At 38.9% G+C, this 20,455-nt stretch overlaps 1 protein-coding gene across 1 annotated transcript in view; it reads left to right on the forward strand.

Annotated features, from left to right (window-relative positions):
- LOC150076228 (uncharacterized) overlaps positions 1-20,455 on the forward strand; it is a 744,224-nt gene that overhangs the window by 420,295 nt on the left and 303,474 nt on the right. Inside the window, exon 24 of the mRNA XM_090387291.1 lies at positions 6,818-6,946. Within this exon, the coding sequence (XP_090243417.1) occupies positions 6,818-6,946 (129 nt within the window). The remainder of the gene's footprint in view (positions 1-6,817; positions 6,947-20,455) is intronic.

Here is a 20,455-nt window from a genome sequence, read left to right on the forward strand (position 1 = left end):
AATGAAAATTTATTTCCAAAAAGGTATAGGATTAACAGTTAATCAAGCTACTGATGGATGATTCTGGCTGAGCCCAGGCCGATGATATTCTGTTATCAGGATCCTCTTCAATTTCAAGGCATCTACTGGTTAGTTCAAGAAATTCTACTTGTGGCCACTGGATTTCTTATAGATTGGAAGCAACCAGCTCATTAAGAAGTGATTTTTATTGACTGAAAGATATTTGTTAGCTAGTTCAGTTTAAAAAAATATTTCCCATTTTGATGAAACAGGATTATTTTTAAAGTACTGCCTGATAAAACTACGGTGATGTTTAAAAGTTAAGGAATAAACATAAATAAACCGGGAACCTTTTAGCAGATTATAAATTAGTTAAAGAACACCTTAATAAGGTGTGAGGTCTCTGTCAGGACACTGCAGCCAATTCATTGAATTCTCATGCTGACAGTGAGGCTAACTAAGACTAGGGTATATCAATTCCCCATTCTTTTTGTAAGGGCTAACTGATGCTCACCAATGTTTTCTGGGAAGAGGCCCGTGATTGAAATCCTGCTCAAAGCATTCCAAGAATATTCTACTGGGGTGAGGTGTGAGTATCTGGCTGGCCATTCCACATTAGCATTAGTAGAGGAATATGATGCAAGAAAGCAAACTTATGCAGCATCAGCCAAAAAAAAAAAAAAAAAAAAAAACTCTCCCATTTCACTCCCTCTGTTCAATCCAAATACCTGTCCAACTCAGCATTAAATTTATTTAGGCTATCAACTTCCACAACAAAGGTTGGGAGTCTGTTCCACCAACCAACTAACCACTGGCTAAAGGCAAACTTCCGCACATCTTTCCTACATCTGTCTTTCCTCAATTTGAATTTATGCCCTCTCTGGTGATTATTCTGAGCAAGAGAAAGAATCCCATCAGCATTGAGCATGCTCAAACCATTCAAGGCTTTATACACCTCAATCAGATCACCTCACAGGTGCCTAGTCTCCAGGCACTGTAATTTGCAAAACTTAAGCCTTTCTTCATAAGAGCAACCCTTTGTTCCAATCATTAATCTTGTTGCCCTTCTCTGTATTCATTCCAACAGCTCTACATCCTTCTTAAAATGAAGCCTTCAGACCTGTATACAGTATTCAAGGTGGCCTGACCATTGCCTTATACAAGGGGATAATCACCTCCTTATCCCTGCTAGAAAAATTCCTGTATATCATTGACAAGACACCATGAGTTACTCTTGCAGACCGTCTGCACTGCTCAGAAAACTTCATATCTGTCTGCACAATTACCCCCAGGTCCTTTTCATTCTCTACCACTGTCAGTGTAGTACTACAGAGTTGATACGTTGCTCTGGGGTTGCTGTTTCCCGTATGTAGTACTTTACATTTGTCAATGTTAAACTTCATTTGCCACCTCTCAGCCCATCTGCTCAACCTTTCCAGATCCTGTTGCAGCAGCATAGCATCAGTAGTGTCCTTAACAACCCTGCCAACCTTTGTATCGTCTGCAAACTTGGACATTAAGCTTGATATACCATCATCAATATTATTTATAAATACAAAAAACAGTAAAGGGCCCAACACTGAACTCTGAGGGACTCCACTAATAACATTAATCCACGATGAGCAGTATCCATTGATTACCACTCTGTCTTCTCCCACTCAACCATCCCTTTATCCATAGCAGCAATTTGCCTCCAATGCCACAGTGCTCCAATTTGTGCAGCAGTCTTCCATGTGCAACAGTATCAAAAGCCTTTCTAAGATCCAAGTATATAATATCAAAGTTATTCCCTGCATCCAGTTCTTTTGTGACTGCATCATAGTATCCAATCAAATTGGTCAGGCAAGACTTCCCCTTAACAAAACCATGCTGTGTCCGAGCTATAACTAAAGTCTTGTCTAGATGATCTTCTTTAACCAGTGCCTCCATTAATTTTCCGGGAACAGAAGTTAAACTAACAGGTCTATAATTACTTGTGCCACCCTTTGATCCTCCTTTGTGAATTGGGGTCCCATTTGTACATCTTCAGTCCATGGGTACCTCCCCTGAGTCAAAAGAAGCTCTCATAATTATAGTTAAGGGTTTGCTTACTTCCTTTGCTGCCTATAACTGGATAGCTCCCGTCCACCCTAGGTGCCTTTTTTATGTTTACCTTCAACAATTTCTCTTCCACTTTCCTCTAAATTATTACAAAGTCATCTAGCTCACTGCCAGAGTTAACTCACCTCTGGCATTCCCCTCCTTGAATAACTCCTCGTGTGATGTAGATGCAAAATACTCATTTAGTTTGTTAGTCACCTGAGCAGGATCATCAACAGTTGAACCATCAATATACAGTGGACCAATCTGATTCATCCCTTTACTTCTAGAGTTTACATAGGTAAAGAACTCTCTGCTGTTTTTCTTTGCATCCTTTGCCAAAGATTTCTCATAATCTGCCTTTGCCTGCTTAATCTCCTTTGTGACTTGGTTACAGACCAGCTTATATCTATCATAGGCTTCCATGTCACCCATTAATTTATATGTATCCCATGCCATGCATTTTACTTCTCTGTCACATGTCTAATTAGTTCATCTGACATCCATTTAGGCCTAAACCTTGAACAATATTTCTTAGTTGGTACGGAAAGCCTGGTAGCTTCCAAGATAAATTCTTTGAATGCTTCCCATTTTGAATTTGCTGTTGGTAACATCATCAGTTGGTCCCACTGTATAGAATTTAAATAATGTCTCAGACCACCATAGTCACCTTTACTCATGGCAAATGTTCCCTCCAAAGGATTCACTATGGGTTTACTACTAGGAGCTCTGTGTGTACAAACTGATGTCCATTAAAAGAAAGGCTGAGCATCAGGATCAAGGAAAAAATGGATATTTTCAAAACTCAGTAAGGATAACAGTTAAAGCTGCTTGTGTGGCTCCAGGCTCCATAATGTGTAGGAATGTCATGTGCAGCTGCAGATTGGATATACCCCTTATGAATCACTACCTCTAAATGCATCTGTTTACACTATATGTTAGTTTAAGTGTTAGAAGTGGCAAAATGACTTAAGAAGACAACCTTATACAGTAACAGCCATTAAAAACGAAACAAAAAATTCAATCCAGTTGACAGTGCCTTGTAATAATTTATGCAGTCATTCTTTAAATTTATTCCTACTGCTTACTTCTACAACACAAGGTGGAAGTTTATTCCAACAATCAGCTATTCCCTGGCTGAAAGCAGATTTTTATATACCTGTCCTTTTCCAATTTAAGTGTGTGTGTGTGTGTGTGTGTGTGTGTGTGTGTGTGTGTGTGTGTGTGTGTGTGTGTGTGTGTGTGTGTGTGTGTGTGTGTGTGTGTGTGTGTGTGTGTGTGTGAGATCCAGGAAAGAGTAAAGATGTCATCAGCATGTAGCTGCTTAACCAAATTAAACCCTTAAACACCTCAATCAGGTGTCCTAACAGATGCCTAATTTCCATCACTTATTCACAAAATTCAAGTCCATTTTGGTTAGACATTCTTCCCATATATGTAGCTTACCCATTCCCTTATACAATGGGATAATTACCTCTTTATCCCTGCCACAAAATTCCTGTATATCAAGAAGATACTATGAACTGTCATAGCAAAACTTTATGTCAGACTGTACAATTACCCCAGGTCTTTATCATTCTTCACTACCTTGAGTTTGGTAACACAAATGGTATGTTAATCTAGGATTACAGTATTGAGGTTTAACATTTATTAATGTGAAATTTATCAATATCAATGTTTTAACATTTATCAATGTTAAATCTCAATTGCCATTTTCAGAACATCAGCCAAATTTATCCAGGGTCTTATTGGAGTGGCATACCTTATTACTGTCATTTATTACCTTGCCCACCTTTGCATCATCATTAGCAAACTTGTATGTTAAACCTGATATGATTAGCCGACCGGGCTAGCCGAGTGGGTAAAGTACCTGCCCGGCAACCCAAAGGTCGCGGGTTCGATTCCCGCCTCGGGCTTGGATCAAAGTACTGCAAAAAAAACCGTGGGAGGTGCAATATGGCCACAGATGCCGATGCGCCAACAACTACCAAATCAAAAAAAAAAAAAAAAAAAAAAAAAAAAATCCTGATATGATTATAGCAATATCATTAATAAATATTAAAAACGGTAAGAAACCTAGAAATGAGCTTTATTGGGACTTGCTCATCGCATTACCACATGAAGAACAGTGGGCATGATTAACCACTCTCTGTCTTCTGCCTCAAGCATCCCTTTATTAATGGTATTAACTTGTCCCCACTGCTGCATCACTCTCTCTCTCAAGGTAACTCGGAAATTTTTTTTAGCTGTTGCAGCATAAGCCTTAGACTTCCTTGCAGTATATGGCTAGTAATAATAATAATAATAATAAAAAAAAAAAATCTGTACAGCAGTCACTCATGTGGAACTCAGTACAGATTTTAATACCGGAACGGTATTAAAATCTGTACTGAGTATGTGAGTATATGGGGGGGGGTTGCAGTATTTCAAAACATTATTGTATTTGATAATCTTAAAAACCTCTATTTTAAACCTTAAAAAGCTTTATCAAGGCCCCCCCTAAAATGGTTCCTTACCATTCCCTCCTTCCCATGAGACTTGGAGGAGAAAGTCTTAAGATTTTATGACAGTAAAAGTATACTATGAATGTTGCTTTTAATCAATTAGCCATTACCCTGGTTTATTTTTTGCCAAAAACAGAAGAATTTAATTATCTATTAGAATTTCATAAGTGAGCTTTAGTATTCCTCTAGTAGGATAACACTTTCAATCTCCATCATTAGTTATATTTTAACTGGAAAAGTTTAACCATAAAAGAATTGCTTAAGGCACCATGTACATTATAAAGCACCACTACTACAGAAAGTTAACATGTAGTTTTGATTTCCTTCTTTTGCCTGCCCAAGTTCCTGATTTTTGGCTATACAGTTGGTTGTGATTTCTTTTTTCAGATAGAAAGATTGTTTTAACGATGTTTTCTGATCTCATTTTGCTATATATTATCAAAATTAAGAATAAAATATTAAAACAACCCGTTTTAAACTATTTCTTGCCTTTTTCTCCCAAAAAAACTGATCGGTATGTAAAATTCACCAATGCCTGTTGATGGATTTGAATATGGCATACCAGCTAGAGGATTAAGAGGCTTTATGTACTAGGGGCATTCAAAAAATAAGTTACACCTGCCGCCATCTCTTGGTATAATTGCGCAACAAATGTGGTGCCTGCGCAGAATGAAGTTCATATCGTTGCGCCTTCTATTAGGTGAGTTTCATTGACATAGCGGTAACAGTTGTGTAGGAGCAAGCGTTCATAATGACACATCGGCTAGAATGTTACTCCAAGTTCGAGGTATGCGGAACAGTAAGATTTTTGTGGGCGAAACGTCTGAATTGTTCCAAGATTCATCATGAAATAACGGCGGTGTATGGGGAAAATGCAATGTCGCGTCCAGCCATAGTGAAGTGGGGCCAGTAGTTTGAAAGTGGTCGCACAGAATTGACGGATGCTGATTGAAAAGGAAGGCCATCAACATCGACCACTGCAGACAATATGATGCAGGTTGATGAAATGATTCACAACAATCGAAGACAGACAGTCGCAGAAATGGCAAAGAAGTTGGATATTTCGATAGGCAGTGTTCATTCCATCGTCCGTAAACATCTTGACTATCGCAAATTGTATGCACGATGGGTTCCTCATTCACTAACAGATGAACACCAAGGTCAATGTTTTTTGTCTTCTCTAGCCTTCCTTCAATGCTATTCTGTGGAAGGCCGTGACTTCTTACACCACATCATCATTGGCGATGAAACGTGGGTGCACTATTTCACCCCAGAAATGAAGAGAGCATCTATGGAATGGAGACACACAATATCATCTGTGCGAAAGAAATTCAAAGCTGCACCGTCAGCAGGAAAGGTCATGGCCACTGTGTTTTTCACCTGTGAAGGAGTTGTTTACATGGAATTTATGGCAAAAGGCACAACAATTAATGATACTGCCAAACTGTCTTTGCAAGCAGCCATGAAAAACGAGGCCTGGAAAGTTAAGCAAAGGTGTTGTTCTCATTCAGGACAACGCCACACAATGCATGCACAACATGACACTTACTCCAAAGTTTTGGATGGGAGGAATGGCAACATCTGCCGTACAGTCCCGATCTTTTGCCTTGTGACTATAACATCTTCAGCAAGCTGAAAGAACATCTAGGGAACAACGATTTGCAAACAATGAGCAGGTGCAAACAGCAGTTCGACTCCTTGGCTGAATGACCAAGAAGTGGATTTCTGTCATTATGGAATCAAACGTTTAGTCACACGTTGGTGACTATGTTGAAAAGTAGTGCAAGGTATGTGCTTTCTATTGCATAATGTTACATACTCAATAAATGTCTCTTGGGCCACAATGGTCAAGTGTAACTTATTTTTTGAATTACCCTCATAATACTAAATAATTACTTCATCTTTTAAAAATAAACTTATTAAATCTAAACAATAAAAATAAAACCCTTTAAAAGTGAAATATTTTTATTTTTGCAACTAAATTAAACTTTTCATTTATTGATGTTTGCAAATGCAAATCTCAAGTGCTCTTCAGTATACCATTTGGAATAATGCTTATATCAACCAGCATGAGATTTATGAGTAACTTTTTTATTGCACTGAAGTTTGTTTGCTGTCCACAACTCAAAAATTTTCCAGCAAATGTAGGCATAAAAGTATAATTTATGTTTCATATTGTTTCAAAACTTTTGGTATTATTAGTATTACTTTTTTTTTTTACTATTTTTTCTTAGCTTTCTTCTCTTTTAAGTACAAAAAACAAAGAACATTCAACTCTTGAATCACAAGTTGCTGAACAGAAAAAAGAGGGCTCTCAACTGAAGAATAAATGCGATAACCTTGAAGCTAAACTCAGTGAAAAGGTAAGCATAAGTTTTTATTTTTTAAATTGTTATATGGCATATTTTTTCTGTTATGTAAATTGTACTAACATGTAGGTTAGTGCAAAAGCATCATTTTAACGTAGCCATCTACCAAAGTAGTTAAATTAATTAATGCAATTGGCATTGTTTTGGTTATATCTCATATTGTGAATGCCTTCACAACAAGTTGCCATGGTATTGTACTACCTTGAATAAATAACATTTCACCAGTGGAGAAGACTACTGTTATTTATTCTCAGTGGATACCACCACCCAGACAGCACCGTTTCAAAGCTTGTTGGCTTCTCTTCGGCGGGTGGTCAGGTACTCTGGTGTTGCAATAGTGACAACCCAGTTATGAAGTACAACTTCACGATATGAGAGATGCCTGATGGTGTGCAGCGATATAGACTATAAAATATTTAAGGGCAAAGGCCTCATACTATGAGGTAGAGTGAAGTGTGACTTTCACAATACTTTCATATTGTGAAAGCCTTCACAACGAGTTGCCATTGGGGTCCACAGCGGTTCTGACGTGCAAATCGATCGTCAGACCCGGGTATAGGGGCGAAAGACTAATTGAACCATCTTGTAGCTGGTTCCCTCCGAAGTTTCCCTCAGGATAGCTGGTGCTCGAGGGAATCAGTCTCATCCGGTAAAGCGAATGATTAGAGGGGTCAAAACGACCTCAACCTATTCTCAAACTTTAAATGGGTAAGAATTCCGGCTTGCTTGACTCGAAGCCCGGATGAAAGGATGTGAGTGCCCAGTTGGCCACTTTTGGTAAGCAGAACTGGTGCTGTGGGATGAACCACAGTGCCAGTCTTCTCCACTATTGAAGTGTTATTTTTTCGAGGTAGTACAATACCATATGAGATATAACCACCAAACGATGCCAATTTAATTATTAATTTAACTACTTTGGTAGATGGCTACGTTAAAATGATGCTTTTGTACTAACCTACATATTAGTCATTCTACCTCGTAGCATGAGGCCTTTGTCCTTAAATATTTTATAGTCTATATCACTGCACATCATCAGGCATCTCTCATATTGTGAAGTTATACTTCATAACTGAGTTGTCACTATTGCAACTCCAGAGTACCTGACCAGCTGCCGAAGAGAAGCCAACAAGCTTTGAAACGGTGCCGTTTGGGTGGTGGTATCCGCTGAGAATAAATAACAGTAGTCTTCTCCACTGGTGAAGTGTTATTTATTCGAGGTAATACAATACCATGGCAACTCGATCAATTCAGCAACCTGTCGATCAATTCAGCCCTGGAAAGATTGTGCAAGGCTTAAGGGGTAGAATTTTTTTCAGCCTGGTCTGTATTTGTTAACAGGACAGACTGTTTCTACAGGGATGGGATACACTTAAATAGAAAGGGTGCAAGAATGTTTGCTGATGCTATCGAGGCAGTGTTAGGTGGGTCGGAAAGCTGCTAGATTGGGGGGATACAAGGACTAATAGATTAACAGTAGCCATTGGCAGAGGTGAAAGTGATTCTTGCACTGCTTCTATTGGAATGAGCAGAAGCCTGGAAAACAAGATGCAGGATATTTCAGAGACTGCTGGGAGTCATTGCGGTACAAGTAAACACATGGATTGTGTTAGGGTAGTTAAGAAAAAGAACAGGTGCATGTATACTTGCGTGAACACCAATGCTAGGAATTTGGTAAATAAATTTGATGAATTTGAGGTATTGCTAAAAGCATCAAAGGCGGATATTGTTGGAATATCAGAGACGTGGTGTCACACAGATATAAGGAATGCAGAACTGGAATTTGGGGAGTACAATGTCTACAGACAGGATAGGAAGGGAGGAGGGGTTATGCTATTAGTTAAGAAATACATAAAATCCAAGGAAGTGAAGCCAGTCGACATCGCTGGACAGTGCAGTGTCGAGTCAGTTTGGTGTGACATAAGCATTGGGAGATCAAAATTGAGAGTAGTAGTGTTATAGCCTAATGACTCTGATGAGTATAATAAGAAACTGTACAGGGAAATAGAGTGGGCCAGTAAATCAGAGAGTCTTATAATGGGGGATTTTAATTTCCCAGATATTGATTGGAATTTGGGGGCTGGTCACTCACACACGAGCAAGGCTTTTGTGGATTTATTGGATGATTGTTTTCTACATCAGCATGTTAGGGAGGCAACTAGAGGGAGGAATACTCTTGATTTGATTATCAGCAGTGATTCTTCATGCATTAAGAATCTGCAGATAAATGAACCACTAGGTGGCAGTGATCACAGTGTGCTGAAGTGGGATTTACTCAAAGAGGTAACTACCATTAGGGGTAAAGGGAAGGGTTATTGCTTTCGTAAAGGCGACTACGATGGACTGAGACAGTATTTAAATTCTATACAGTGGGACCAACTGATGATGTTACCAACAGCAAATTCAAAATGGGAAGCATTCAAAGAACTTATCTTGGAAGCTACTAGGCTTTACATACCAACTAAGAAATATTGTTCAAGGTTTAGGCGTAAATGGATGTCAGATGAACTAATGAGACATATGGCAGAGAAGAAAAATGCATGGGATGCATACAAATTAACACATGACACAGAAGCCTATGATAGATACAAGTTGATCTGTAACCAAGTTACAAAGGAGGTTAGGCAGACGAAGGCAGATTACGAGAAATCTTTGGCAAGGGATGCAAAGAAAAACAGCAAAGAGTTCTTTACTTATGTAAACTCTAGATGGAAGGGGATGAATCAGATTGGTCCACTTGATATCGATGGGTCAACTGTTGATGATCCTGCTCAGGTAGCTAACAAACTAAATGAATATTTTCCATCGACATTCACACATGAGGAGTTATTCAGCGAGGGGAATGCCAGAGGTGTATTCAACTCTGGCAGTAAGCTAGAGAATCTTGTAATAACTGAGAGTAAAGTGGAGGAGAAATTATTGAAGATAAACACAAGAAAGGCACCTTGGGTGGATGGGATCTATCCAGTTATATTAAAGAAGGCAGCGAAGGAAGTAAGCAAACCCTTAACCATAATTATGAGAGCTTCCTTGGACTCAGGGGAAGTACCCATGGACTGGAGATGTGCAAATGTGATCCCAATTCATAAAGGAGGATCAAAGGGCGACACAAGTAATTATAGACCTGTTAGTTTAACTTCTGTTACCGGAAAATTAATGGAGGCACTGGTTCAAGAAGCACTGCAGGATCATCTAGACAAGACTTCAGTTATAGCTCGGACACAGCATGGTTTTGTTAAGGGGGAAATCTTGCCTGACCAATTTGATTGGATACTATGATGCAGTCACAAAAGAACTGGATGCAGGGAATAACTTTGATATTATATACTTGGATCTTAGAAAGGCTTTTGATACTGTTTCACATGGAAGACTGCTGCACAAATTGGAGCAGTGTGGCATTGGAGGCAAATTGCTGCTATGGATAAAGGGGTGGTTGAGGGGGAGAAGACAGAGAGTGGTAATCAATGGACACTGCTCATCGTGGACTAGTGTTATTAGTGGAGTCCCTGAGGGTTCAGTATTGGGTCCATTATTGTTTTCTGTATTTATAAATGATATTGATGATGGTATATTAATGTCCAAGTTTGCAGACGATACGAAGGTTGGCAGGGTTGTCAAGGACACTACTGACACTATGCTACTGCAACAGGATCTGGAAAGGTTGAGCAGATGGGCTGAGAGGTGGCAAATGAAGTTTAACATTGACAAATGTAAAGTACTACATATGGGAAACAGCAACCCCAGAGCAACGTATCAACTCTGTGGTACTACACTGACAGTGGTAGAGAATGAAAGGGACCTGGGGGTGGTTGTGCAGGCAGATATGAAGTTTTCTGAGCAGTGCAGACGGGCTGCAAGAGTAGCTCAAGGTGTATTGTCAATGATATATAGGAATTTTTCTAGCAGGGATAAGGAGGTGATTATTTCCTTGTTTAAGGCAATGGTCAGGCCACACCTAGAGTACTATACAGGTCTGGAGGCCTTATTTCAAGAAGGATGTAGAGAACAAGTACAGAGAAGGGCAACGAGATTAGTAAATGGAACAAATGGGTGCTCTTACGAAGAAAGGCTTAAGTTTTGCAAATTACAGTGTCTGGAGACTAGGCACCAGCGAGGTGATCTGATAGAGGTGTATAAAGCCTTGAATGGTTTGAGCACGCTCAATGCTGATGGGATTCTTCCTCTTGCTCAGAATAATCACCTGAGAGGGCATAAATTCAAATTGAGGAAAGACAGATGTAGGATAGACGTGAGGAAATTTGCCTTTAGCCAGCGGGTGGTTGGTTGGTGGAACAGACTTCCATCCCTTGTCGTGGAAGTTGATAGCCTAAATAAGTTTAAGGCTCAGCTGGACAGGTATTTCGAACGAACAGAGGGGTGTAGTGGAAGTGGTTATTTTTATTTATTCATTTATTATTATTATTATTTTATTATTTTTTTATTATTATTATTTTTTTTTTTGGCTGATGCTGTATAAGCTTGCTTTCTTGCATCAAATGCCTCTACTAATGCTAAAGCTAACTCGTGAAAGCATTCACAATATGAGATATAACCACCAAAACGATGCCAATTTAATTAATTAATTTAACTACTTTGGTAGATGGCTATGTTAAAATGATGCTTTTGCACTAACCTACATGTTAGTAGTATGAGGCCTTTGCCCTTAAATATTTTATAGTAAATTGTACTTAAAATGTTAATTGCGTGTTGATGCATATGTACATCATAAGGCCGCCATATCCTAGTTTTCAGGGTGCATAAGTACACGTGACTTGAGTGACCGGGGTTCAAGCCTGTGACTGCTGAATACGGTGCTGTTTCTTGTATTCTGTCTATCTTGTAAAACTCCTCTGACCGTTTGGTCGTCCCGGAGTATAAACAGAAAATTTATTTATTTTTATTTATTTACCTGACTTTAAAAATCATTTTCTACCAATTTGACAGAAGAAAACTAGATATTTTTATCAAGCAATCTTCACCAGCTGCTGACTAATTCAGCCGTAGAGAGAAGAAAGCCCAAAAATGTTTCTGCTTTCCCCAATCCAGATTGGGGAAAGCAGAAACCATTCCTTTAATTTTTGAATTCAGTTCATAAATGTTGAAGATCAAACCAGCATCAAGGGTGTTAAATGGAAAGACATTCGATGAAGTAGTATTTTGGCAGCACAATCAATTTACATTTTGCAGTGAGTTGTTTTAATACAATTTTGATAATAAAAGAACTAATAATAATAGCAAAAGTGGAATCTGCTAGTTAGACAATAAATTAACTTTTTTCCCTTTTGTAATGATTGTATTGAATATTTTGATTTTGAATTTATATTTTCTTGTTTTAACACAACAAAATATAACTTAAAATATATTAATTTTTATTTCTAATCTTCCTAAATTACTAAAAAATAAACTTATCCTTAATATATTTGTTCTTTCTATGCTAGTTGTGATACTATATTTCTGCTATTGTAAAGTACATTGTCTGGTAATTGTGATGAAATATTGAAGTTATTACTTAGAATTATATTAAAATTTCAGCAATTCTTTTGTTGCTCCTTTTGGATAGACCCTGTTCATATTACACAAAAAAAAAAAAACTTGCCTTTCAAGAATGTTTGTAAAATGTTTATTCATGCCAGCCGCTAGACATTTCACTATACTGAACCAATTGGAAGTGTTACTGGGGGAATAAATGTGAATAATCTTGTGATTCAGGCAGCTGTGACTGGAGATAGTCTGAGTAGTATCATGCAAGGTGCACTGAGTTCAGTTGTACAAGCTGATCCTGCTGCATCTGTGACATCTGAAATTTTCATCGCTTTGTGCTACTTGTCCCTCCTTTCCCCAACTTTTATTTAATCTACCTTTGCATCATAAATAGTCAAACTAATGGAACTAACTTGTTTGCAAAAAAAAACTAACTCTCACCTCTCAAAAATTTCTTAATTTCAAAAATATGTGGTCTTTCTAATCCCAACAATGTCCATTTCCATCTACAATCATCTAATCCTCACATCATTCTTTAGCACATTAACTGTGTTGATGCATAATGTGCTTGGAGGTTTTTTATTCACTTGGATGAAAACCACCTTTCTTTAAGAATCATTCACCAATTTGATAGAAGAAAAACCAGATATGTTTGTCAAGCAACCTTTGTCAGCAGCCAGCTAATTCATTCGTAGTGACGGAAAGCCCAAAAATGTCTCTCTCCTCCCCAATCCAGATTGATTCGATCCCTTAATTTTTGAATTTGATTCATAAAGAGCATAGGTCAAACCAGCAACAAACATGTTAAAAGAATCTCAACTATTAGTGTCTTCAACCACTATTCAATCATTTGTTATAATTAATTAAAAGAAAACACTTAAATGCATTATATGCACTCTTTTGACCTCACCCTGGGAGTCCTCAATAGTTGATATCTAACCACTTAATAAATAAATTAAAATTTATTTATTAAAATTTAAAAAAAATGTACACTGAGTAAAAGAATGCAGATCAAACTAACTCGCAGTAGACTCTTTTGGAATCCTTTTGAACTTTTTTGAATTTATTAGATGACTGTTTTCTACAGCAGCATGTTCAAGAGGCAACCAGAGGGAGTAATACTTTTGATCTGATTATCAGTAATGATTAATCATGCATTAAGAATTTGCAGATAAAGGAACCACTGGGTGACAGTGATCACAATGTACTGATATGGGAATTACTTAAAGATGTAACTACCATCAAGGCTAAAGGGAAGGGCTTTTGCTTTTGTAAAGGTGGCTACAGGGTTCTCAGACAGTTTTTAAATTCTGTACAGTGGGATCAACTAATGATGTTACCAACGTTGAATTCTAAATGGGAAGCCTTCAGGGACTTAATTTTGGAGGCTACTAGGCTTTTCATTCCAACTAAGAAATACTGTTCAAGGTTTAGGCCTAAACGGATGTCAGATGAATTAATGAGATTTGTGGCAGAGAAGAAAAATGTATGGGATGCATATAAAGTATCATGACACAGAAGCCTATGGCAGATATAAACTAGTCTGTAATCAAGTCACAAAGGAAGTTAGGCAGGCAAAGACAGATTACAAGAAATCTTTGACAAAGGATGCAAAGAAAAACAGCAAAGAATTCTTTACTTTTGTAAACATTAGAAGGAAAGGGATGAATCAGATTGGACCACTTAACATGGATGGGTTGACTATTGATGATCGTGCTCAGGTTGCTGATAAACTGAATGAGTATTTTGCATCTACATTCACACATGACGAGTTATTCAATGAGAGGAGTGCTAGAAGTTTATCAAGCTCTAAAAGGGAGCTAAGTGATATTGTAATAACTGAGAGCAAAGTGGAGGAGAAATTGTTGAGGTTAAATATTTGGAAGGGACCTGGATTGGATGGGATCTACCCAGTGGTGAGCTGTGGATATTTTAACAATGGGCTCGCAGTTTTTCCGACTTCCTACCGAGTAAATTTGATCAGTCACGGAAGTGACGTCATCCTCAGCTTCCACTACAGGCGCTTCTCATGCTCGCACTACTAGTAGTGTGATTAGAGCATGTGACGCATTTTTCGTGACCGGTATGATATCTCGAGTCGGGCAGATTTGGGGGGGTGGACAGATGCGGCTTATTACCCCCTTAACAATGCATATTAGTGAATGTGTGAAACATTCCTAGGTCTATCTAAAAAAAAAAAAAAAACCTTAAAAACCTGGTCGTCATGTTTTGCCTTATGATGATAACTGGATACAACAGTATCTGGAGTTCTAACTTTTTAGAATTTTTGAATACTATGACATCACAAAATTGTTATACTACCATTCTAAATTTCCTCTTTTGGATATAGCCACGGAAGCATTGCAAATCGAACAACATTTTTTTTTTATCATTACAAAAAAGTATTCTAGTTCCCCCCTTTGATGAAAATGATACTTTTTACTCTTTTTTGTAGTATTCATTTTAATTCAAAGGGTATTAAATTAACATATAAGTACTGTCCAGTTATTAATATTAAGTACGCAAAATAAGAAATCAACATATGCACTATGCTCTCCACAGCATAACTGCGTGAATTTTCACTAGACAGACCTAGCGGATCTGCGGCGACAACAGTAGTCACGTGGTTCAATGGATTTGTAATAAGCATATGCAGTGGAGCGCATAATAGCATTTAGATTTTGATTAATCCATTTTTTATATATATTTAAATTTCGTCGTGATTGACCGAAATTAAAGCTGCGATCAACTTGTTGGTCACCCCTACCATATATTATAGGCTAGCCCATAAAATTAACAGAAACAGTAAGAGTAACAGTTAACCTCCCAAAACACTTTATTGTTCAAATAGGTCATTCACTGGGCAATCTGAACTCTCTGATGCTTTTTAGCTCACATATGGCCTTTTTATACTTACATCCTTCAGACATCCAGACCTTATTCAGTCTGCATGAGAACTTTCTTTCCTATCAGAGCACCCAGAACTCCAAGAATAGACACCAGAGACTAGTCATTCTGAGCTCCCTTAAGACCAGCAGATAATTGAGATGAATGGAAAGGACTTCCTCCTGCCATGCTACAAGACAAGGAGGATTAGCATTAGTAGAGACATACGATGAAAGAAAGAAAGCTTATGCAGCATCAGCCAAAAAGGAAAAAAAAAACACCTCCCATTTTACCCCCCACCCATTCATTCCAAATGCCTGTCCAGCTCAGCCTTAAATTTATTTAGGCTATCAACTTCCACAACAAAAGATGGAAGTCTGAAGTCTGTTCCACCAATTAACCACCTGCTGGCTAAAGGAAAATTTCCACACATCTATTCTACAACTGTCTTTCCTCAATTTGAATCTATGCCCCTTCGGGTTCTCAATCTGAGCAAGAGGAAGAATCCCATCAGCATTCAGCTTGTTCAACCCATTCAAGGCCTTATTTTAGCATTTAGCATTAGCATTAGTAGAGGTATTTGATGCAAGAAAGCAAGCTTATGCAGCATCAGCCAAAAAAAAAAAAAAAAAAAAAAACCACTTCCACTTCACCCCTCTGTTCGTTCAAAATACCTGTCCAGCTGAGCCTTAAACTTATTTAGGCTATCAACTTCCACGACAAGGGATGGAAGTCTGTTCCACCAACCAACCACCCACTGGCTAAAGGCAAATTTCCGAACGTCTATCCTACATCTGTCTTTCCTCAATTTGAATTTATGCCCTCTCAGGTGATTATTCTGAGCGAGAGGAAGAATCCCATCAGCATTGAGCATGCTCAAGCCATTCAAGGCTTTATACACCTCTATCAGATCACCTTGCTGGTGCCTAGTCTCCAGACACTGTAATTTGCAAAACTTAAGCCTTTCTTCGTAAGAGCACCCGTTTGTTCCATTCACTAATCTTGTTGCCCTTCTCTGTACTCGTTCCAGCAGCTCTACATCCTTCTTGAAATGAGGCCTCCAGACCTGTATACAGTACTCTAGGTGTGGCCTGACCATTGCCTTATACAAGGGAATAATCACCTCCTTATCCCTGCTAGAAAAATTCCTATATATCATTGACAATACACCATGAGCTACTCTTGCAGCCCGTCTGCACTGCTCAGAGAACTTCATATCTGCCTGCACAACCGCCCCCAGGTCCCTTTCATTCTCTACCACTGTCAGTGTAGTACCACAGAATTGATACGTTGCTCTGGGGTTGATGTTTCCCATGTGTAGTACTTTACATTTGTCAATGTTAAACTTCATTTGCCACCTCTCAGCCCATCTGCTCAACCTTTCCAGATCCTGTTGCAGCAGCATAGTGTCAGTAGTGTCCTTGACAACCCTGCCTACCTTTGTATCGTCTGCAAACTTCGACATTAAGCTTGATATACCATCATCAATATCATTTATGAATACAGAAAACAATAATGGATCCAACACTGAGCCCTGAGGGACTCCACTAATAACTTTAGTCCACGATGAGCAGTGTCCATTGATTACCACTCTCTGTCTTCTCCCCCTCAGCCACCCCTTTATCCACAGCAGCAATTTGCCTCCAATGTCACACTGCTCCAATTTGTGCAGCAGTCTTCCATGTGCAACAGTATCAAAAGCCTTTCTAAGATCCAAGTATATAATATCAAAGTTATTCCCTGCATCCAGTTCTTTTGTGACTGCATCATAGTATCCAATCAAGGTCAGGCAAGACTACCCCTTAACAAAAGCATGCTGTGTCCGAGCTATAACTGAAGTCTTGTCTAAATGATCCTGCAGTGCTTCTTTAACTAGTGCCTCCATTAATTTTCCTGGAACAGAAGTTAAACTCACAAGTCTATAATTACTTGTGTCAGCCTTTGATCCTCCTTTGTGAATTGGGGTCACATTTGCACATCTCCAGTCTGTGGTTACCTCCCCTGAGTCCAAGGAAGCTCTCATAATTATGGCTAAGGGTTTGCTTACTTCCTCTGTTGCCTCCTTTAATATAACTGGATAGATCCCATCCACCCCGGGTGCCTTTCTTGCGTTTATCTTCAACAATTTCTCCTCCACTTTACTCTCAGTTATTACAAGATTCTGTAGCTTACTGCTAGAGTTGAATAAACCTCTGGCTTTCCCCTTGCTAAATAACTCCTCATGTGTGAATGTCGATGCAAAATATTCATTTAGTTTGTTAGCTACCTGAGCAGGATCATCAACAGTTGACCCATCGATATCAAGTGGACCAATCTGATTCATCCCCTTCCTTCTAGAGTTTACATAAGTAAAGAACTCTTTGCTGTTTTTCTTTGCATCCCTTGCCAAAGATTTCTCGTAATCTGCCTTCGCCTGCCTAACCACCTTTGTAACTTGGTTACAGATCAACTTGTATCTATCATAGGCTTCTGTGTCATGTGTTAATTTGTATGTATCCCATGCATGTTTCTTCTCTGCCATATGCCTCATCAGTTCATCTGACATCCATTTAGGCCTAAACCTTGAACAATATTTCTTAGTTGGTATGTAAAGCCTAGTAGCTTCCAAGATAAGTTCTTTGAATGCTTCCCATTTTGCATTTGCTGTTGGTAACATCATCAGTTGGTTCCACTGTATAGAATTTAAATACTGTCTCAGTCCATCATAGTCGCCTTTACGAAAGCAATAACCCTTCCCTTTACCCCTAATGGTAGTTAACTCTTTGAGTAAATCCCACTTCAGCACACTGATCACTGCCACCTAGTGGTTCATTTATCTGCAGAATGAATAAATGAGGAAGATGAAAAGTTGGTTCTGTGAATTTGGAGTTGGACAGTAAATGGATGTTGGCTGGTGGCGGCACGTGTTCGGACTGTTTTGGAAGAGAGAGCGGGAATTATAGAAGCCAATTCAGAAGAACAGTGCCCATGGAAGTATCTGTAGAAGAGGCATGCAGCAGAAACAGTGCGTCTATGAGAAATCGAGTGGAGAGACTCAGTTAGAGATGAATCATTAATTAACCTAACTGCCCTCTTCTGAATGGAATCAAGAAGCCTGAGAGAGTTTTTGGGGGCACCACCCCAGATGTGGGAACAATATTCCGTGGCATGGCGGATTTGCGATTTATACAGAGTGAGCAGCTGTTTGGAAGAAAAGTAACGCCGAGAGCGAAAGAGAAAACCAAGTTTTTTAGATGCAGAGGAAGCAATATTTGTAATGTGCTTGTGCCAAGAGAGATTAGAAGTCAGGGTAATCCCCAAAAGAGATATATCATTTTGCCTAGAAATCGGAGTGCTACTAAAGATAAGCATAGGAGCAGAAGAATCCTTTTTGCGAGATATAAGACAAGATTGAGTTTTAGAAGGGTTGAAATCAACTAAGTTGTCTTTGCCCCACTGGAGAATTACCTGAAGATCGGCATTTAAGGAATTGGCAGCAGATTTTCGAGAACTTGAAGGTGATTGAGCTGGACAAGGTTTCTCAAAATGGAAAGTTGAATGCAATGTGCTATCATCGGCAAAACTATGGATAGGATTTCCAGTCAATGGAAGAAGGTCATTGATATACAAGAGGAAAAGAATGGGGGAAAGAACTGAACCTTGGGGGGACACCGGCATTAGTGGAGAAGTTAGAAGACAGAGAGCCATCTACCATCACCCTCAGTGAGCGATCAGAGAGAAAACTGGATAACCAATTACTAAAAACAGTTGGCAAACCATAAGATGGAAGCTTGTTTAGAAGACCTTTATGCCAAACACGATCAAAAGCCTTTGAGATGTCAAGAGCAACTACTTGTGTTTCACCGAACCTTTCCATTGAATTAGTCCATAAATGGGTAACATAAGCCAGAATATCACCAGTGGATCAACACTGACGGAATTCATACTGGCGATCGTTGATCAGACGGAAGGTTTCTAGGTAGTTTAAGAGTTGGCGGTTAATTGATTTCTCCATTACTTTAGAAAGAGCAGAAGTGATTGCAATGGGACGATAATTGGATGGGAGGGATTTGTCACCCTTTTTAGGAACTGGCTGGATATGAGCAAATTTCCAAACAGAAGGAAAAACACCTTTGGAATAAGAAAATGAAAAAAGGCGGCAAAGAATAGGAGTAAGTTCAGGAGCACAGGTTTTGAGAACAAGTGGAGAAATACCATCGGGACCTGGAGCTTTCTTAGCATCAAGATTCGTCAAAATCCTTCTGATATCCTTTTGACGAAAGACCACAGGAGGCATTGAATGGAGCGTGTTAGGAATGGTGGGAGGTGTTTTACCAAGATCATTAATACATGAGCTCGAAGAAAAATGGGATGCTAGCAGGTCAGCTTCATCCTTGGCTGAAGTGACAACAGAACCATCTGGTTTGGACAGAGGTGGGAGCAGAGATGGGCAAAAGTTGCAGCCAATAGCTTTGGCAAGAGACCAGAATGCTCGGCTACCATTAGGGCAAGAAGCAAGTTTTCTACTCTTAGCCTGTTCAAACTCTAGTTTTGATTGATTAATAACTGCTTTACAATTGTTGCGAGCTTTGGTGTAGGCAGAAAATGAAACTGAAGAATTAGAAACAAGCCAATTAGGATATGCAACATTCTTCTCTTGGACAGCCTTAGCACATTTATTGGAAAACCAAGGTTTAGATAAAGGACGAGATTTTAAAGTGGAGTGTGGGATAAAGGATTCCATTCCTGCAAGAATAATTTCACTGACACGATCTGAGCAAACGTTGACATCAAAAGTTTTGAAACAGTAGTCCAAATAAGGAAAAGAAGAAAAGAAGTCTCGCAGGTCATCCCATTTTGCATTCTTGTAATGCCAAACAATACGAGGTTGGGAATAGCCATGAGATAAAGATTCCATTGGAGAAGAGACAATCACCAAGTTGTGATCTGAAGTGCCTAAAGGACCTCTCACTTCAACCTTGTACTTAGAAGGGTTGTTTGGGAGAAAAAAGATCAATCGTATTGGCTGTATGATTAGGATTGTCCGGTATTCTTGTAGGTAAATGAACAATCTGTGCTAGGTCATTAGTAATTGCAAAAGCCTCAGCATCTCGACCTGCTGGGTCGGTGTGACTAGAAAACGGAAGCCAGCTGGAGTTG

Source organism: Mastigoproctus giganteus, chromosome 13 (genome assembly GCF_048544385.1).
Source record: "Mastigoproctus giganteus isolate SK-2022 chromosome 13, ASM4854438v1, whole genome shotgun sequence".
NCBI classification, from domain to species: domain Eukaryota; kingdom Metazoa; phylum Arthropoda; class Arachnida; order Uropygi; family Thelyphonidae; genus Mastigoproctus; species Mastigoproctus giganteus.